We start from the raw sequence: 12,975 nt of genomic DNA, 5'->3' as shown, positions 1-12,975 counted from the left end.
AATTATCTATTTTGACTTGTACCATATGTTCCCATGTTTTTGCAGATTTAGTATTGACTTGCCTTTGCATGGGTTTATGACGGGCGGGATACGCGCATAATTTCGCGAAACCGGGTATCATCACTATATTGATAGTTATTCTTAAACACATGTTCTTGATATAGTTGGAATTTACGATCTTATGAATGTGGGAAGGGTTTTGTTGCTTTTAGTTACTCATATTACATTTTTGATATGTACTCAAACGAAGCTGTAAAAGGCGACTATGCTTGTCGTAGGAGGCGACTAACGGGATCGGGTAGTCAGGCTCGCTGACTTGGTTGATGCATGTCATGTATCCTCATTGCGTGGATCGCTGCTCGCGATGACAATCACTAGTGCTGTATTGTCTGGTCCAGACTCGATTATTTACAGACCGCCGTCATATAGCTGGAACAATACATCTTATCATGGTGATGTTGCTTGACAAGTTATAACGTCAGATAAGGAAAAAAAGGAACTCAACAAGACCACAAATACATATGAACCACAATTGATGAAGATTCATTTCAAATTACTTTCGTTCTGAATGTTGAGTTATTGTTGGCATAGTTTATTCTCTGAGACTGCGTCACGGGTCACACTGGGTTTTCCCGTGTTTTTGCAGGTGCACAACTGACTTGCCTTTGCAGGTGTTTGTGACGGGAGGGACCGGAAGGGGCGTTTTCACGAAATCCGGGTATCTTCACTCTTTTCTCAGCATTTGTTTGTTTAACGCAGCACTTGGCAATATGCCAGCTTTATGACGGCGCCCCGTAAATAATCGAGAATTGTTGAGCCACTTGCCCTGTAGACAGGACAAAGTTGTATACGGGTGAGGAAGCTAGCACTAGAATATACTTCCTGCGACAAGTTTCACAACACAACAATAGAATGGAATAAACTGCATTGATTTTTAAAGAAATGGAACATTGAACACACTGCTCAGAGAATCTGCTGCAAGGTTATCTTTGCCTGGGATATATCTGGCTGAAAATTATACACAGCAGAAAACGAAAATATCTTAAGAAGCCAACCCATGGCTTATCGGTTACGACTAGTAACAAGTAGGATATGCATAGTATATGTCTTGTCTGTGTAGACAATGATATGTTTGTCTGCCCAGGTTACACACCAGCGTTTAACTGCTAAATACACAGTGAACAACTCTTTCATATTGATGTGTAAATCTTCAACAAATGGGAAGTCTGTGTGCCAATTATAATAGGCCCAGTCAGGGCCAAACTTTGCAGTGTCGCCAGGCATCCGTGGAGAACTTTGCATCGGGCACCGATTCATTTTCAATAAATTTTACAGTACCTTTACAACATTCACATAATTCATGCCACCGCATGATATCAGCATTAAGCCTGGTATGATGATTTGTTTTTGTAAGGGTATTACATAAGTCAATTAATGTGCGGCCTCAATAACTACCTGTGCAGCCCAATTCAATTTACCTACAATTTCCTGAAGTTGACGCTTTGCTGCTTTCTTTTTCGTCACCTACTTCCCTAATATGTGCTACAAGTCAAGCAGCTTATCTGCAAGTAGTAGAGTCAATCTCTATCCCTAAGAGAGTCAGTTTCTGAGTAGGTTCAACCGTTTTGTTTTCGTTTATAGCAAAACCTAGGTCTATCAATAATCTTCTCCATGTCCTGAAAGCTTTCCAAAGCTAAGATTTTGTTTGATGTGTTGTTTAACGCCGCACTCAGCGATATTCCAGCTATATGACGGTGGTCTGTAAATAATGGAGCTTGGACCAGACAACCCTGTGATTAATATCGTGAGTATCGATCCAGGCACTTTGGATCGATGACATGCATCAACCAAGTCAGCGAGCCTGACCACCCGATCCCGTTAGTCGCCTTTTACGACAAGCATAGTCGCCTTTTACGGCAAGCATGACAGTCAAGATGCTATGGCACCACACGGTAAACATGTCAAGTTTCGCCACGTATCCTCCTCTCGGCAGAGGCTTAACTGCTTCGTCAATGGTATGATACTTATAAGATTGTGTCGTTGCATAACCATTGAGGCTGAGATCACATGGTCTATAGCAACCATGAATTAAGCTTTCGAGATTGCACCAAAGCTACTAACAAACTTTGTTTTCCTGTCTACAATAACATAATTCCTCTGAAATGTGGTCTTCAACAATTGTTAGTGCAGTATCATCTGTAGCAGACTAATAGTTTTAGAAAGAACATCACTAATTGTTACATTTTTTATCAGGAAAACATTTTTGATCCCATCAATCAAAAATTCATAATCACTGCCCTCTTCTAATTTCCTTTCCCACATGTCAATACAGTCCCATATTGGCCTGGAGACTTTATTGTTTATCGGAATTAAACCGTGAGGGGATATCCTGGTGTTCAAACGGGGGATGCCTTTGCTTGCAGGCTGGTACTATACATTGCAGTTTGGGAACTTACAACCCGAGGGGTGCTGGTAATTAATGCATATGGATCTGTCCGACTCATCTGTTGGACGATTTTCAATCTGAGAGCTGGAATGGGCATTCTGAAATGATGAGTTTGCTTTCTGAGGTTGGGATGCTCTCATTTCTAAAAAGTAGAATAGGTCATGGAACGATACTATAGGCGTCTCTTCGCCGGTCATTGATGACGTGGGCTTAGATACCAAGTCAGGAATTAGAAGTAGTTTCTCACCTCGTCCCTGTAGTGAGGCATTCTCGGGTTGCCCCGACATCAATGATGGGGGGTGATTCAGGAAGGATTTGAGGTGTACATCCTACAAGCTGTTTACAAGGTCATTCAACTGTTTGTCACCCGCAAGTGTTTTTGTTGTGACAAGTGATGGCAGCGACTGTACTGGTTGCGGTGATTTCAACTGTTTTTGCTTGAATTAGGATGTTCCGCTGACCTTCCGACAATCTAAGTTAAGGAATTTCATCTAGTGACATCACGCACAATGGAACAGGACTATCACTATCTTCATCATTCAAAATCTGTGCGATCTTACTGTTCATGATCAGATGACTGTCACTGCACCACAAATACCGCTTACAGCATCATCAGCAATTTGTAGGAAAGGATTAAGGTCACTTTTTGAACACAAACAGCATGAGATAAAAAGTTATTATAATGCCATAAATATCATTCACAAAATGTAACTATGCAAACTTTTTTAGTTTTTGGTCTTCCTTCCACACTTTGTTAAAAACTGAACAGAGATACACTGATACAGTACGTGGACTTTACAGGCAAGAATTTATTGTATGGAAAGATGTACATTTTTTGAAAACCATGTACCACAATTATATTGACATGACATGACATGTATATGTAAATGCTGTATCTGCTGAGATGAATAAAGAGGGAAAATAGTACATTTCTTTTAAAAATCATCCGCAATTTGACAGTCTGAATTTTCTTCCCTTGACTGGTAGATACGTGAACACTAAAACAGATGCCTTGGCATTGTCGTTTAAATTTAGATAAACTATGGTTTAGGTATTACAAAAATACCCTGCAAATTAAAATGTTAATGTTTCCAAAAGCTTTTTTGGAAACTGTAATAAATGTAGTCAAAGATATTACCCCCATGGTAAACCTGTAAATAGACCACGGACCATGCTTGATCCATATCGTTAGAAAATCAGAAAACAATTCCTGGAAACGTCGACGAGACTAAGTTTTTTCTATAAATGTTTGAATCTACATGTAGAGTAGAATCAAGTCCAAAACATCCAAACCAACAAAGATTGATTATATTAATAATATGAGACAACTACACTACGAAGGTTCTTGTCAATTTCTTTTCTTTTTAGAAATTGTTCGGAAAATAGGACCCATATCATAGTTGTCCTTTCTTACCTAAACTTTGAAAATTATATCCAAACAAACTGCATATTTATATTTCAGGTCGTCCTGTTGGATACCCCTGTAGACTCTTCCTGATGGCTCCCTACCACATCACTGGTGATATCAGACACAGAGACAGATACAATTTTTTTTAAAAATATTTTTCTTTCAATTCAGTGGACATAAATGTAACTTTGGTACATGAGGCATATAATATGTAGCAATTCATAGAATCTTAAAACATGATCAGATATGGGTAAGTACATATAAAAGGTAGGCTGATAATTCCTTCCATTTTCTGTCGAATCTGTTAATACTTCTTTTTTTCATTGCGATAAATGTTTCTATTTTACATATATCTTTCAATATTTTGATGAAAAAGGGAAAGCATAATGGAGTTTTCTTCATGCAAGACTGGTGAATGTATTTTTTTGCAAGGAGAATTATATGCTTGAAAAGGTTGTTTTTGTTGTAGCAAAATAACTTATCCAGAATATTAATATGAATATCATATGTTTTGACTTTAGGTACCTTTCAATTTCTAATCAAAATTCCTCTACAAAAACACATTCTACATACACATGGTATACGTTTTTAGATTCAGAGACAGTAAATGAGCATATATCATCATCTATTAACTTCATTTTCAATCATTCCTTTTTGGTATATAGATCTCTATTTATGAATCTGTACTGGAAATCTATCAGTTTAACATCATTGGTACACATTCAACAATTTGAGAAAACATTATTACATAAAATGCTTTGATTAAGTTCATTTTCCCATTTATCACACATCAGAGGAAAGTTAGTTGTAGCTCTGAGTTTATCATAACATATTCTGGAGCCCTTTGTTCTTATCAACAAGTCTCTCAAAATGTTATTTATGTATAAATTAGCTGTGATACCAAATCTATTGCATTTCCCCATGATTTAGAGATATTAGCTTTACTTTATTCTAGTCAAATAAAGTACCTTTAATTTGAAATTTGTTTTGTGCTTCTTCAAATGTTAAAAAACTGTTGTTGCTACATAAATCTTTTAAACTGTGATAGAATACAATTCTTCTCTCTGTAGATTGAACAAACCTTTGGTCTTTTAAAGAAAGCCTTTCTTTGTCTCTCGACTTGATTGAGAACCAATCCAGCCAGAAGATGTACATATGTTGTTTCGTGTGCAGTTTTACATAATATAGGAATTTGAAAGAGGATATGGTGATTCATCCATGTATATCGGTTGACAGTACAGGGTCCACATCAGCAATAGGAGCAGTTTCAGAGAAATGATGGCTTTGGGATCAGAGACCACATTGCCCAGAGCTACTTTATGTAGTAAAAAACCCCAAGAAAACAAAACAAAAATCAGCCTTACTGGTTGGTGCTAATTAAGTAAGATGGCATGAAATTTTAGGTAAATTTTTCAATGAATGGTTTGTATGTGTGGTGTGGTGTTGTGGTGTGTGGTGTGTGGTGTGGTGTGGTGTGGTGTGGTGTGTGTGTGTGTGTGTGTGTGTGTGTGTGTGTGTGTGTGTGTGTGTGTGTGTGTGTGTGTGTGTGTGTGTTTGCGTAACGTTTCTTGTTTCCGACATCATCATATCTTATGTTCTTTGATGTTGATATATGTAAATCATTTTTTTTTATACAGCCACTACATCCATGCTGCTGTTTGTTTTCTTTCTCATTTGGGGATTAGCTACACATTCTATACCTTTTAAGCTCAAATAACGGAAACGTTATTTATCAGATTATAGACTCCGTCGTCTATCATCATTATATGGTGGATAGCAATGGCTACATATTATTACACATAGTGTGATGGGTAAGCCATACATCATGCGATGCATGTTTGTTACCTCGTTAACCCCAAACAACGACGTTCCCGTGTTTTTTTATGTTTGTACATTTATGCAACAAAACCCTTTCAATAATGCAATCTATGCCAAATGCGGGGTCCAATGTATTAGAGACACGTGATTATAAATCACTATCAAATTATCTCGTGGAGATCCGGTTAAAGAATAAAGACCAAATCTCAGAAATGAAATAGAAACCCTACATAGTTTCAGACGATGTGACCGTCTTCCTGGTGTTATGGACAGAGCTTCTACCCGGGGAATGGAAGGTCGGTTGGTTAGATCCCACAGTCGCGTCACACAGAAAGATGGTAACTCAATGTGCGAACAAGATCGACTGTGACATGACAAGTGACCTCACATTAAATATATGACTTTATGGTTATTGAACGACCAGCAGACTCGAACGGATTTGTACAAGAGAATGCTATCCAACCAGTTACATATTTATGACCTTGAAAGATAAATGCTACTCTTGTTATGGTTCTTTTGTAACCCACATTCGTAAAGGTTATGATCTTTAGTTTGTCAACACCAAATCCATGATCTCGGATTTCATCAAGGTCTGTGATAGACGCTGAAGTGCTCTCCTCCCTGACGGCTGAAATACCGCCAGAAGCGGATAACATCCTCTTTGCACAGTACAAGGGAAACAACTCGTGCAGTACAACAAATCGTTAAAGAAGCCATAACATCAACATTTTGTGTGGACTTTCTGGGATGGATCCAAGGTATCGCTGACAATTTGCCGTTTCACACAAAAGCTGGTGTACCTTTTCAGATATTAACCTCTGAGTGTGCGTGACTGTGTTGTTGTGGGTGTCATGTCATAGATATGCTTTGATGGTTTGGTCCAGAGTCAAGTATTTACATGTAAATGATATTGCTGACAGCAAAACACATCCAAATTGAACTATAATATTGTTCTGCTCTGACGAAAATTCCACTTGATCTGTTTCTTTCTGAACACAGCTGGATACAATCTAATGACTGTCCGTTTTAGCCGATTGTTCACTGTGTCCGATTCCCTATTGTTTTAAGTGTTGACTTGCTCTGTTGGCAGAGGGCGGTCGGGTAGCCTAGTGGTTAAAGCGTTCGCTCGTCACGCCGAAGACCCGGGTTCGATTCCCGACATGGGTACAATGTGTGAAGCCCATTTCTGGGGTCCCCCGCCGTGATATTGCTGGAATATTGCTAAAAGCGGCGTAAAACCATACTCACTCACTCACTGTTTGCAGAAGATAATATTTACTCCTATTTTAAATGCATATACATACCACAACCTCTGGTCACAAATGAGTTCAGTCAATGAGATACTGATACACACTGTGAGGGGTACAATGATACCCACAGTGACCTGTACATCGTGACACAAGTTTATGATACACTATTTGCCCTCAGACACATCTACATTAACGCCGCTTTTAACAGTAGTCCGGTCATATCACGGCTTGACAGCCCAATGTGGGAGGAAAGCCGGAAGTGATGCAGGTCTTAGACGTTTACCACTGCGGTGAAACTCACGAGCACGGGTATGGTGCTGACAAACCTAGAAACATAATCCGGGCGAACCGGGATTCGAACCCACAATCATAGGTTTCTGGTGTGCCAAAACGGACGCAACTCTGCTCAGCGAATCGCGGCGCCTTAGACGACTGGGCCACCCGTGCCCACGAGACACCACACCAGAGTTCTGGTTTAAATGATTGCCTTGATTAGAGAAGAGCGATTATAGTTCAAGGCTGAGCTTTAATACTAAATTGTAAATACCCCAACTGAGAGCAAAATGACTAATTATTTCAAGTGAAAAGAGAAGAGAATAAAATTAATTATTTACGTTTTTCTTTTTATGAGAAAATTCTTACCCATTAGTTCAGAACAATGCTGTACACGAGAGAAGAAGAATAGAAGAAAATAGAATTAATTATTTACGTTTTTCTTTTAATGAGAAAATTCTTACCCATTAGTTCAGAACAATGCTGTACACGGGTCATGAAATGTTAATTTCCTTTGTTTGCCTGTTGATGTAGAACATGAAAAGACATGTCGATTTGTGAAAATCCAACATATGATACACGTGTGCCCACTTTCGAATAGCCTCAATTCGATTAGATTTCAGTATCGAAATGTTAAGGCACGCCATTAAAGGGAATGGATTACCTCGCTTTAAAATGTTTGTAAAGGAATCGTTGAACCAAATAATATTTCATTTCATGTACATGTAATCATTAATCAAAATATCTAATCGTGGATGTTTGGATGATGTGAAATTAGACAAAGTAGACACATTTATGGATAACAACTTCTTGAATGCCGTAACTGGACCGATATTTGAGCCGATGATCATCAGTCCCTGGCGTTCCCAAGGGACGCAACGCTGCACTGCGAATTGCGGCGCTTAAGGCGGCAGGGCCACCCGTGTCCTACCCGTGACCTTGTTGTCCTACCTGGCTTCCCCAATTTATAAACACCACCTTCCCCTCACACCTTATAAATCCCACTTCACCTTATAAGTACGTGATAAGCACCACCTTCCTGTCCCACCTTATAATTAACACCTTGCTGCACCACCTTAAAAACATGCATTATATGGTGTGATACGTAAACCACAGGGCTACTGCACTTACCCCAGAAGGGGGTCTTTGGGGTTAAAACATTGCATTCAGAACCATTCACCAGATCAAGTACTAAACAAATAAAAATGCGATTGCATTAGGACTATTCCAAGTATGCTCTAGAGGTATGCTCATAGCATTATAGAGCACGAATGCAAACTGTCATAACCACAGCAATTCGATCCCGAGTCGAAACCCGCCATGTAATCTTCGATACAAACAGTGCTTACGCAATTTAACTATTATCCTTGAAGGGATACGGAATCTGAAGAATTGCACCAATATTCCTTTCACCAGAGCTAGTAATATATATCGTCATGTTTGATCCTGATTGGATGGTCAAAGGAAACTCAGCATGCAGCTTGCCTCAACAAGGAGTAGATATGAGCAGCTGGTGGAAATAGTTGTTCCTATGTTTTTTACAACTCCTCTGTGCACCATGAAAGGACACAGTTTCCTGTTTTCACGCATTTTATGTTACACACAGTTTCTCACTGTAAAGGTCCATTCTTGACTTTCGGTATCTCTTGAGGATGGTGGTGCATCTAGGTACCCGTATCTTGACAGAAGACAGGTACCGTTTTTGAGTGTGTGCTCGCAGGTAACACAAGTAAACGTTTTCTCTGTTATGCACATTTCAGAACATTCCTCTGCAGTTTTACCAAACTCCTCTTTAGTGTTGTATCCCCATATGCCTAGGCCTTGGTATGTCGTAAATCCGTTACCATACGTTTTGCAACCTGGGAAACATATTGCCACGCCATGAACATTGCATATATCATTAAGCATTTGGAATAAATGCACTTGCTTTGTATGAAAATACAATATTTACTTTTGTACATTGGACATTGATTCTTTCTCGCTGCATGGTTCAACACATGTTTTCATTATATTTGTTAGTGTGCCAAACTATCTGACGATTAAAGTCAATATTTCCCGATGTGACACAGCATTGTATTTCCTAGTTAATACCCCTTAATACCAGACTTAATTGTGTCCGACTTAGTCCACTGAGACAAAACGAAATAAGTGTGAGTAGAACATTTGGCCTTTCCTGTCACAAAAAACGATGCCACAAGTACTGGATCCGATCATATATCCTGTCTTTATTTTGTTAGGATCGCAGCCACAAAAGCCGCATTAAACCAGTCCCTACAAAACTGACTTACTCCGGACACAGTTGTTGTTGTCAGGATTAAAGCTGTATCCTGGTTCACACTTGCAGGTCTTGGTGAAGCACACGAACATCTTGGCTGCTGGGCAATCGGAGTCAGTTATGCATCTCGATTCCAGGGCGCTGGTGACAGTGTGACCTGTGCATTTTCCACTTAATTCAGGCTGACGTTTGTATTAACGATACAGGACACAGTTAAATTCTCTCAGGTAATTGATTTAATTGTGGAGTGGAATAATCTTCCGGTTCAGAGATAATTAAATCAAGTCGGATAAGACTTGATTTAATAGTGCTACATTCTCTACTTCAGCTTCGCACCTATCTACACCTTCACCCTCAGAATCATCCTCTCGCTCAGCTTCACCATCAAGCTCAATTTGATTCTCAACGACAACTTCACCATCACATTCAGCTTCACCTTAATCCCAATCTACCCCCAAACTCACTTCACTCTCACCCAAAGTTCTTAGCCTCACCTTCAAAGATGATCATCACGATCATCGTCACCTTCAGCTTCACCTTCACACCGAGCTGCATCAGCACACTCAATGTGAGCTTCATGGTCACCCAAAACATTATCCACAGCTTCATCCTAAACCCACATAAACACACTGACCCTAAGCTTCAACACTAACACCACCTGCACCACCACCTACACCTACACCGTCGCACTTGACATCAATATCACTTTCAGCTCAATATCACTCAGCTTCACCATCACACTCATCTTCATAGTCAACCCCATCTTTACCATCATACCCATAACCAAGGTTACACCCACAACTCAACTTTATGTACAGGTCTCCCATAGATTTCCCATTGCCCTCAGCTTCACCATCTCCTCGCCCTTATCTCCACTGTAGCCCTAAGCTTTTACAACAAATCATTTTAATTATCAGTTTCACCACCATCATCATCAGGTACATCATCACCCTTATCTTCACCACCACACACAGCTTTAACATCCCCCTACAGCCAAACACAACCCCCACCCCACCCCACCCCCACACACCAACACCGCACCTACGCGATCACCCTCAGCTTCAACGTCACCCTCGGTTTCACCATCACACACAGCTTTAACATCCCCCGTACAGTCAAACACAACCCCCACCCCATCCCCTCCCACACCCCCACAACGCGATCACCCTCAGCTTTGCTCTAACCCTCAGCTTCAACATCACCCTCAGCTTCACTATCACACACAGCTTTAACATCCCCCGTACAGTCACACTCAACTTCCTCAACCCCACCAGCACACCCTACTCACCCCCACCCATCCCACAAACACACCTCAGATTCTCCCTCAGCCTCCTATATATCATTACACTCAGATTCAACCTAACTGTCATTTACATCCCCAGTTTTGCCCTCATCCACAGCTACACCCTCAAGCCCAGCTTCACTCTCACCCCAATCTGCCCCATCGCACACAGCTTCACTTTCACAATCTGACTGTGCACGCAGAAAATGTCGCATCTAGCAAACATATTATAAGGTCTTGCCCTGGTCATAAAAGAAGCCTTACCCTCAACACATACTGCGACACCATGGCGTGTCTCAACACAACGAGTGTTCGATTTACAGTTCACGAAGGAGCACATATTTGTTGAAACCTGAAACAAACATAACATTAAATTAGTATCAGTAATAAGAATGCACTTACTGAGGATAAAATGTCTGTTGCTTTTAGGAAAGGTGATGTTTTCTTACACCTGATTGTTCAACAGGGGTATTTGAATATCAACTATTGTGAATTATGTGTTTTAGTGCATATGAGGTTCCATTTATTTATTAAATCAAACCCTTATCAAACTAGATGAAAGAAGACAAAACGTGCTGATGCAATGTGGTGTGTTTGATGAGAGAGTCAATATGTTATTAGTGTAATACAATTTGCATTTTAAAGAACACCATATGCATGTAAATTACCACCACATTTGAAGAAGCAGTATTTCGTCGACTTAAGATACTGTATTTCCACAACATCGATAATTTCCTTTCCTTGTGGTTTGTTATAGAACATATCTTCAGTGAGGAGCAAAACATTGGTTATAAATGCACAAATTTGAGTCCGATCGTCGTGCTAAGATATCAATTAATAGTTTCAGGACCAAAGTTAGAGCCATCGAGAGACAAAGGACAACACATTTAATTTCTTTCAAATTTAGATCTTATCAGTCTGTATGACGAATTGAAATATAATGAGAGCTGCCTTGATACATCATTATCCCCCCAATGTCACACATTTTACAACATGAATTCTGCATGATTAAAGATATCGTTAAAATTGTTTGATTTTTACACATTGACATCAATGCGGATTATTATCCTCACATCCAAAAAGAAGTATTACTTGGTTTCTTTGCTTTTGGTGAACAATATATCCCTCCTTCATTGTCGAATTCATTGCCTCATTGTGCAAAAGATGACACGCAAGTCTGTCAATGTTGTATGAAAAACTCAAACAGGCTCCCCTTTCAATACATTTGAGGTTGCATAGCTTGATTCCGATACCGTAAACAATTTCCTGTTCCAACGCATGTCCCCTTGAGTGGTACATGAATGTAAGTAACAGAAATAGTAACACCATCTTCTCAAGAGTCCCAAGATTGAAGACCTTCAAGAATGTATCTGAGTTCCTTGGATGACTCAACAGAAGCAAGGGGGTGGCCCTAGTGTCCTACGCGCAAACTGTACTTCAGTCCCTGAATGTATAGCAGCTCCTTGTATGTCTCGAGGGAAGCAGGCTTGGGGCGCTTACTGTCAGAGAAACGAGTTGTACTTTAGGCAAATAATCTATAAAAGCCACACGAATGATTGAACAAAGCTGTTAGTCTCTGATATCCGAACCCCCTGATATAGTTCAGTCCATGAATGTATTAGAGTTCCCTGGACGGCACAATGATATCAAGTTGGTGGAGTTGGTGGAGCGTATGTATGCACGTCCATGTGAACCTATTATTGATGAACGTGAATAATATATCACACCAAATATGCCACATTATTCAGTTTGAAAGTGCCATTATTTCTGAATACCACGTGACAGATGCCATGTATCATGTGACAAATAAGCTTGCATTCCACAAGTAGTCAAAGGAATATCATCAACTCATTGAAAGTGGGACAAAGTCAAATCCCTCGCCACCAAGAGTTCAAAATCAGAAAACGACAAGAAGCCATCAAAAGACTCCAACCATTACTCAACCGTGACCAAGGCTAATACGTACCACCAAATCATCAAAGACCCCAGTCAGTTTTGTTGTTTATATTACTGAATTCATCCTTTTGTTTATATGACAGGCTTCATCGGCCAATATGTTTTACCCTTCTGTGTAATAAAGGGTTTCTCCACTCCAGCAGTGTAACTGCAACTTAAACCTGCTCAACTGTATAAACACTGTCTCCTATCCTGCATATATACATGTCTACCATACCCTGTACATCACTTGCTTGATAACGGTGTTAGAACCAACACCGAAACGTC

General features: G+C 39.9%; 1 protein-coding gene across 1 annotated transcript; it reads right to left on the bottom strand.

Annotated features, from left to right (window-relative positions):
- Nucleotides 1–8,791: 8,791 nt before the first annotated feature.
- Nucleotides 8,792–12,081, bottom strand: LOC139457951 (uncharacterized). The gene is made up of 4 exons (XM_071239294.1): nt 11,845–12,081; nt 11,017–11,104; nt 9,484–9,627; nt 8,792–9,054 (listed from the first exon to the last, which is right to left on the bottom strand). Exons 1-4 carry the CDS (start codon nt 12,079–12,081, stop codon nt 8,792–8,794), a joined length of 732 nt encoding a protein of 243 aa, XP_071095395.1.
- Nucleotides 12,082–12,975: the final 894 nt, after the last annotated feature.

This window comes from Haliotis cracherodii, unplaced genomic scaffold (assembly GCF_022045235.1).
Source record: "Haliotis cracherodii isolate W230 unplaced genomic scaffold, xgHalCrac1.p SCAF_12, whole genome shotgun sequence".
In the NCBI taxonomy this organism is placed as follows: Eukaryota; Metazoa; Mollusca; class Gastropoda; order Lepetellida; family Haliotidae; genus Haliotis; species Haliotis cracherodii.
Note: the sequence above shows the minus strand (reverse complement) of the source record. Positions and strands in the feature narration are given on the sequence as shown.